Source organism: Vollenhovia emeryi, unplaced genomic scaffold (assembly GCF_000949405.1).
Source record: "Vollenhovia emeryi isolate VEMERY1.0 unplaced genomic scaffold, V.emery_V1.0 DF939123.1, whole genome shotgun sequence".
NCBI classification, from domain to species: Eukaryota; Metazoa; Arthropoda; class Insecta; order Hymenoptera; family Formicidae; genus Vollenhovia; species Vollenhovia emeryi.
Genome location: NW_011967243.1, coordinates 3340167 through 3347966, shown reverse-complemented (window position 1 = coordinate 3347966; position 7800 = coordinate 3340167). Strand labels below are relative to the sequence as shown.

The 7800-nt window shown below is 45.3% G+C and overlaps 2 protein-coding genes across 2 annotated transcripts; one reads left to right on the top strand and one right to left on the bottom strand.

The window, feature by feature from the left end:
* Nucleotides 1-876: 876 nt before the first annotated feature.
* On the top strand, nucleotides 877-3240 carry LOC105569717 (dehydrogenase/reductase SDR family protein 7-like). The gene is made up of 6 exons (XM_012026396.1): nucleotides 877-1268; nucleotides 1387-1530; nucleotides 1603-1822; nucleotides 1883-1967; nucleotides 2043-2203; nucleotides 2291-3240. Exons 1-6 carry the CDS (start codon nucleotides 1122-1124, stop codon nucleotides 2488-2490), a joined length of 957 nt encoding a protein of 318 aa, XP_011881786.1. The 5' UTR covers nucleotides 877-1121; the 3' UTR covers nucleotides 2491-3240.
* LOC105569718 (transmembrane protein 11 homolog, mitochondrial) lies at nucleotides 2719-6588 on the bottom strand. Its single transcript, XM_012026397.1, has 3 exons — nucleotides 6444-6588; nucleotides 5282-5499; nucleotides 2719-5146 (listed from the first exon to the last, which is right to left on the bottom strand). The coding sequence occupies exons 1-3, from the start codon at nucleotides 6506-6508 to the stop codon at nucleotides 4860-4862; spliced, it is 570 nt and encodes a 189-aa protein (XP_011881787.1). The 5' UTR covers nucleotides 6509-6588; the 3' UTR covers nucleotides 2719-4859.
* Nucleotides 6589-7800: the final 1212 nt, after the last annotated feature.

Below are 7800 nucleotides of genomic sequence, written 5' to 3'. Positions count from 1 at the left end.
GTGGGCATACTGGTTATACTGTGCTAGAACTTGGTCCAAGTTCTAGTTTCGAGAAACGTGTGGCCAATCAACTTGCAGCTATTCCATAAAAGCTGCACGTTGATCGGCCACACGTTTCCCGGAACTAGAACTTGGACCAAGTTCTAGCATCGTGGACACAGGGCCCCGATTCTTGAATTCATTCGAAGAAGAAACGTATACGAAAATTCTGCTCTGACAGAAAAGTTGAAAGTCGATTGGCTATTCGCATGGCTTTAACCAATCGGCTTTCAACTTTTCTGTAAGGGCAGAATTTTCGCATACGTTTCTCCTTCGAATAAATTCAAGAATCGAGCCCCAGGCCGTTATGAGAAATGACCAGTGGCTGTCGAGAACGTGAGCAGTCATTTTGAAACTTAAGCAATGCTGAAAATTCCGATTGGTTGAAAGAAATAAGTCTGTTCGTGCTGCTTGGCACTTGTTGCGCGGCCTCCTTGGCTGAAAAGCAGGAAGCAGAGACTCAACCATGAATCTCTTTATCAAGCGTGAAATCGTGAAAAGTGAAAAATTTCATTGACAAATATTGAATTCGTTCGCGCTGGAGAAGAATTCACGATCGAGCGCCAGGAAAGCGTCGACCACCAGCGCGAGCTCCGATTGGTTTCTGCCATTTGCGAATCCGGCCTAAGTCCCAGTCTACAATAGAGATTTAAGCCCTAAGCCTTAGTCCCAGTCTACAATAGAGATTTAAGCCCTAAGCCTTAAGAAATTGACTAATCACAGTCGCGCATTCTTCTCATACTTGACCGTGATTGGCCAATTTCTTAAAGCTTAGGGCTTAAATCATCTATTGTAGACTGGGACTAATGTGGCCTTCAGTTTCTCTTATCGCCAAGAGCGGCAAACTTCATGGTGTTTATCTAATGACACGCGTTTCAAAGGTTATATCCTATGATTGACTCAAACGATATTACTGCTCGATTGAGATGAATAATTGTAATAATACAGCTTCTTAAATGGGTGGCCTCTGACCGATCGGAAAATAATTGAACCCATGGATAACAATTGAACGTATTGAACCGCCAATTAATTGAACAATTTGTCGACTCCTTAATTGTCGGTTATTCGAAACTCGTGTAATCATGAAACGCGATGAGACTTTAGCTGGGTGGAGTGTTATATGGTGGTTATTTAAGTTATTCGGCCTCCCAATCACTCTTCCATGGCTCGTGTATCATTTCTACGATATTATGCAACAAAAACGGAGAAGATCAGCTCTTGGTAGTAAGGTAACGTCCTATGTACTCTTCTTTTTTACAATTTTTGCTGTAAATATGAGCCAAGTGTCTTTTTCAACATCCCTTTGAAGATCTGAATATTTGCATTAATATATTTTTGTGATTTCAGGTGGTGATGATAACCGGCGCTAGTTCCGGCTTAGGGGAAGCCTTGGCTCACACGTTCTACAGCTCGGGCTGCAAAATTATCCTGGTATCCCGCAGAAAAGAGGAGCTGGAGAGAGTAAAAAATGACTTGATGGACACTCACCAAGTACGTAACGCGACAGCTTCTTTAATACATAAACGTATATTGGATATCAATGATTTAACGCTTTCCTTTCAGACAGTTCCCACTTATCCACCTGTCGTCTTGTCGTTAGATCTGACCGATATCAGTAACTTGGAGGATAAAGTGTCAAAGGCTATAATGGTGCACGGCAAAATCGATATCCTAATTAATAACGCCGGCATCTCGTACAGGGGAGAAGTTGTCGACACGAACGTCGACGTGGACATAAAAGTCATGCTGTCGAATTATTTCTCGCAGGTCGCGCTGAGCAAAAGTGAGTGTATCGACCGTGAGATCCACTGCGACCGACTCATCGCTCGTTATTGATTTGCAGTTGTCCTCCCGTACATGATGAAGCAGCAATCTGGTCACATAGTCGGCATAAGTAGCGTGCAAGGGAGAATCGCTATTCCATTTAGGCAAGTGCTCGATTGCGAGTCAACGTCTGTTCCTTCTTGGGCTACGAATTGCTGCTGAGCTTATTGATTTTTTAGATCTGCGTACGCCGCGTCTAAACATGCATTACAGGCTTGGTACGATACGGCCAGAGCAGAACTGTCTGACAAAAATGTAAAATTTACAGTCGTCAGCCCAGGATACATTAAAACGTCTCTTTCTCTCAACGCTTTGACAGGAAGTGGCCAAGTTTATGGAAGTAAATACTTGCAATCTTTTGTCGAAGGTGCTAAGTTATCTTAGTCCTCTGTTTGTGTGATTTTAACACGCATACGTTTTGTTACAGTGATGGACAAAACAACCGAGAGCGGCTTTTCGCCGAAGTACGTAGCTGAGTGCATCTTGAAATCTGTACTGAAGCAAGAAAAGGAAGTTACTATCGCGCCCTTTTCCCCAAAATGTGCCATAATACTTAGAACCCTGTGCCCTTCGCTTTACTTCTGGATTATGCAAAGGCGCGCGAGAAAATTAGCGCGGGATAAATAATATCGTTTCGGTTAAATATCACACAGTTTAATTACAAATCGATTGTTTCGTGTTTGTTGCAGGGGTTTTATGTGTATATACTTTTTACACAAGGTAAAAAATATCTTTCGATATAACTGTATAATTTAACACAGAGCTAGAGTCTATATAATTGTGTAAATAAACCAACTTGTTAGATTTTCTGGCATTTGTATCTATACAGCAAGGTATAACAGTTACATAAAATGCGCTATTCAAAAGTATATTTTATTTGTATCGTAGCCACTCTCTGACTAGTGGAGTATCTTTACATTATGTACACTTTATTACTATAACATTTTACTTGAAACTGCCGCTGAAATGTTTAGCTGTCGAGTGTGCTATCCATCTCTTGCCACAAGGCTCATAAAATGAAGGGAATTTCCAATCTTTTACATTTTTTTATGTCGTAAAGATCTCAACTGTACAGTCATCTAATAATTTGTCCGTTGTATATATCGTTCGTGAAATATTGAAACGAGTGAAAAAATATAGTATACACGTAATGAAATGTATTTGCAATAAAAATATATAATTTCTTCACACAAGAGCGATAGATGGCACATCTATTTAGAGTACTATTCAATGTGTTATTAAAATTATCGTTTCTTTTATTAACATCTCATTTAATTTTCTCTATTTATTTAAGTGGTACAAACTTACTTAAAATATAACAGTTTCAATAAGACCTGAAAAAATATTTCTACCACAATAAAATCTGAATTGTCATGACAGACTTGGCCATTCCAATATTATATTCCCGTATATTGATCACATTTTCGTATGCCTTGCTTAAGTTTGTATTATTTCTATTCTTCACTTTTAATCTAACGAAGTAGATTACGTAAAGAAACGTGATAAAAAAAATTCATATAATATAAAATATAACTAAATGTGATGATGAACGTAACATCGAGCGATTACACGTTCATATTAATCACTACATAATATGTATATATGTAATCACTATACAATCGGTATATGCAGTCACATTGTACATAAATATAGAATGCAACTACAACACTTTGAGGCATACTGAAGAAAACTTTAACGTACTTGAAATAAAACTCGACTGCATTTTCCGCTCTAGCAGTGGTCAGCTTATTCTGTGCAGTGGACTTTCTTTTACTAGCATTGTAATTCGTTAATCTAATATACAATTGGAGAAACAAGTCTTTAATAGAAATATGCTCGGCAAGTTCCTGCGCTCCATGTATAAAATAGAACTTTTTTTTTCTTTTTCCTTTCGAACGAAATCCAAACGTATGGATTTCCGGATGTTAATCCCGTAAATTTTGTGCTATACTCATTATACAACGATATAACGATATTTTAAAATATAGTAAAGTATATCTGTTATCGTCCTAAGCTTGATTTGTAATTTCTACAGCGATGGTCAGAGTTATGTACACTGTTCGCCTTTTGAGCCCCTGTATCGATGCACGTACAAACGAGAGAACGTTCCACTCACATGACCATAAATGTTGTACCACGCGAGGAGATTTCGTGTAAGGATTTCAGTTTCTTTTTTTTTTCTTTTTGTTAAACATTTACAGGAATGTCTGCGACGCCAACCTTTATTCGACGGGACTGATGCAAATAAGTTTCGTACAACGCCATTGTAATGAAAAAAGTATCTTATTCTATATATTTACGATTAATAAAATAAAATCTAAAGTTACAGTTGAGTTTTCCACGCGGTCAACGTATCCCTTCTGGTCGTATCAGTTCAACATAGATTGTTCTGCTGGGCGAGAAAATCTAGGCGATATACCCTTTGACATACCATACGTATTGTATTCTCTCTCTCTCTCTCTACCTATTTTATTTACAGTCTAAAAATACATAATGCTAAGTCCATATGTACCACTGTCAATTTAATCATTCTAAGAACACTTATGTCAGTATTTCTTTTTCTTCATTACAGAGACTGCACACACATACACGGTCTTTCCAGCTTTGCGGTGGTTACTTTGGAAACATTTTGTCAAGACTACGAGGAGTAACGTTATCTCAAGTGCGACCTTACATGCGCCGATGTAGAAGCCCGGAATAAAATCTGGCCCTCCGTCCGTATTTACGTGGTTCCGTCGTTACATAAGCAGCATTCACTTGCGAGGTAGTATCAAAAAGTGTTACGAGTCAATTGTCAAAATGAGAGAATACTTTGTGTCACGATATAACGCGGCATGAGAATAAACGAGCTCGCGCGTCCCTCTCGGCCGAGGAACCCCCGTAGGCCTACTGCTATGAAGCTCGGCGTCGTGTGGCCTACCTTGTTCTTTCGTATTTTGGCTTAAGTCAAAACCGGTGCCTGTAATAACTGCGTTTTCTTGTCTCTTTTCGTTCTTTCACTTGAACGCCTGGTAGACTCGCCAGGCGGTGATGCCGAGGGCCGCCAGTGTAATAGTCGTGTGAAGAATTCGTCTCCTCTTGTCATCTTTCCTTACGAGAAACGTCGGTGACGACGGACCTAGAACAGCCAATAGCTCAACGTGCGGTAGCTTGCTGGTGTCGGTCTCTACTTGGTACTGGCAGCAGGGATCGAACTGCCAAGAGACTGTGTACAATCCGCAGGTTACGACCGATATAAAACCTAGTGGGCCACAGATGTACGGCCGGTCGCCCCAGACCAATCCTGAAAGAGGCATCGCCAAGTATTTTACTGATCGGCGCGCGGCCGCTACGTCGGCCGCTACGTCGGCGTTTCGTTGTGCACGCGCGCAACTTACTCAGATCAAGATCAGTAGGACCGCATATAAACTAAGCAAACCTGTGACGATCGCGGCGAGACCCGACAACGCGGCAGTTTTGTGAAGACAATTTCCCACCGCTATCCATCTGGAGGTTTCATCACCTAATTTCGACGGCTCGATAACAATTAAACTGCATTCCGACTCCAGCGCTCTCTCTAGCTCGTACTCGAATGTCTCGTGAGCGTTTTCATTGTCGTACACTTCCCTGATGATGGCAACATTCGAGGATTCGTCTCTGCAAGGAGGAGATAGTCAATGTAACGGGTTTCGACACCTTCCCAGCCTGATGTTGAATCTCGCGCGGGAGCCAACTTGGTCCAAGTTCTAGTTTCGAGAAATGCGTGGCCGATCAATCTGCTGCTTTTATGAAGTAGCTGCAAGTTGATTGACTACAGATCTCTCGGAACTAGAACTTGGGCCAAGTTCTAGCATCGTGGGTACAGGCCTTAATTCCCATCGGCGCGGCAAGGTAGTGTCTACAGGTGCAGAATCTATTCCGCGCGAAAAGGACTGAATTCCTCTCGCGTACGCTCCGGTCTACGAGTCGTTAGAAGACAGAACTGCGTGCCGGTCCTTTTTCTCTCGCCCGGCAAGAACAGGATTGACCTCCGACTAACGACTAATCGTGGACCGGGCCTGACGGACAACGCGAGAGACCCCGATCTCCCCGAGGGCTCTCTTTCCCCGTGTGTTATGTAAGACATTGATTACACTCGCTCGGCGCGGGGGATTTGTTTTGGTCGCGTACCTGGGCGTCCGCCGGGCGAGATCGAGGCCGGGGCGTGTGCCGCGCGCGCCGACGTCGCTCGGTAACGACCGGGCGTCGCGGCGACGTGGGGGAGACGCGGGTGCGCGCGAGGAAATTCGAGGGAGAGCGGAGCGAGAGTGACAGCGGCCGGACGCGGGCGGAGCCGCGGCGGCCGAGAGCCTCGTCGCGGGTCCGCGGGTCTCGCGCCGCCCGGTGGGACCCGCGGGGCCGCGCGGGGCCCCGGACGTGGACGTGGACGTCCGGGGCCCCGCGCGACACCGCGGCGGCTTTGAGGTTAATTCCGCCGCAATGGCGACGGGACGGCGACTCGCGGCGCCGAGGGACGCGCGCTCCGGCGACGCTGCTGTCCGCGCGAGCGGCGCCCCGGCGCCGCGGACGACGCCCGCGACTGGCCGAACCCGTCTACGAACCTGTCACCAGCTTCATCTACCATCTTCACCGTCGATCCCGCGGATACTGAAACGGCGGTCTGCATTGGACCGGAAGAAAAAGCATGACTCGCCGAACCGGACGCAAAAATCAGCTGATGGAGAGAGCGCCGCGGGCGCGCGCGGACGTTTCTCGCGTGACTCGAGTGGTTGGAGGCCGGCGATTTTCGATCTCTCTGTCGGACCCGGCGGTAGAGCGTTTCCGGTTTCTGGTGGAGCTCGGACGGGCGCAACGACGTCTCTCTCTCTCTCTCTCGCGATTTTCGCGCTGAATCGCGGGGGAGGAATCTCGAACGAGCGGCTATTACGAGGAAGCACAATAGCCGCCGAGGTATTGGTAGCAGCGCGCGACCGCTGGTTTGTAGTAATTGACGCGTTAGCCGCGCGATTGGGACCGCGGCGGGGAAATTGGTCGGTCGGCCGCGCCGCCATTACGACCGCCTCTTCGCTCCGCGTCGCTCGCGATGTAGATTACGTCCTGGTCGCACGATATGTCGGCGCGATTTTGGGAGGCGATGTAAATCTAGTATTCTCAGTATCGGCCCAGCACTGTAGACCAGCGTGAGAAATGATTCGTCGATCGACGTCGAAGCGACGTCGTCAATTTAACGGCGTCGACTCGATGTCGACACCGATCGACGAATCTTTTCTCACTGGGAAGGTCCCTAGTAGCGCAGTGCATTGAACAAACGTCGGTTAAACATTGGCCCAGTATTTGGTCGCGTCGGGCCAACGTTTAGCCAACGCACTGCGCTACTGGGTTTGCCGTCTTCCAGGTAGCCAGCTGACGTTACTTGTCGTCAGTTTGACGGCGAAACGCCGTCAGGAGTGTCACTTTAACGTGAAAATGACGACAAGTGACGTCAGCTGGCTACCTGGGCTCTTATTTGGCCAATATGTCCCGGTAATATTGGCTTCTGACTAGTCTCGGCGATATAATATTGCATCAATATTGACCACTGGCCTATTCAAAGTCTAGAAGACATCTTTGAGGCGTCTTTTAACAATGCCAACATTGCAAATTTCAAATATATACCAATTCTTTTCCACTAGACTGCTGACTCGAGAGTTTTAAGTATGAAAATATTCTGCTACGCGGTGTGCAACTTATCCTGGCATTATTTTGTGGATAAAAGCTAACAAAAAGAATCAAAAGCCCAAAACCTGTATTCGAATGTGTCGATAAAACAGATTACTTTAGGAGTCCAAGTTCTAGTTCCAAGAAATGCGTAGCCAATCAACTTGCAGCCTTTCCATAAAAGATACAGGTTGATTGTTTGCGCATTTCTCGGAGCTAGAACCTGGACGCAGTTCTCGAATCGTGGACACAAGGCTTTAA

What these genes read in the sequence shown, in the direction of transcription:
- LOC105569717 (XM_012026396.1), top strand. Translation starts at nt 1,122, where the DNA reads ATGAAACGCGATGAGACTTTAGCTGGGTGGAGTGTTATATGGTGGTTA. An exon ending in GATCAGCTCTTGGTAGTAAG is followed by an intron (nt 1,269 to 1,386) that starts GTAACGTCCTAT and finishes TTGTGATTTCAG; the next exon opens with GTGGTGATGATAACCGGCGC. An exon ending in AGAATCGCTATTCCATTTAG is followed by an intron (nt 1,968 to 2,042) that starts GCAAGTGCTCGA and finishes TTGATTTTTTAG; the next exon opens with ATCTGCGTACGCCGCGTCTA.
- LOC105569718 (XM_012026397.1), bottom strand. Translation starts at nt 6,508, where the DNA reads ATGCAGACCGCCGTTTCAGTATCCGCGGGATCGACGGTGAAGATGGTA. An exon ending in GTAGATGAAGCTGGTGACAG is followed by an intron (nt 5,500 to 6,443) that starts GTTCGTAGACGG and finishes TCCTCCTTGCAG; the next exon opens with AGACGAATCCTCGAATGTTG. An exon ending in TCTCGCCGCGATCGTCACAG is followed by an intron (nt 5,147 to 5,281) that starts GTTTGCTTAGTT and finishes TGCCTCTTTCAG; the next exon opens with GATTGGTCTGGGGCGACCGG.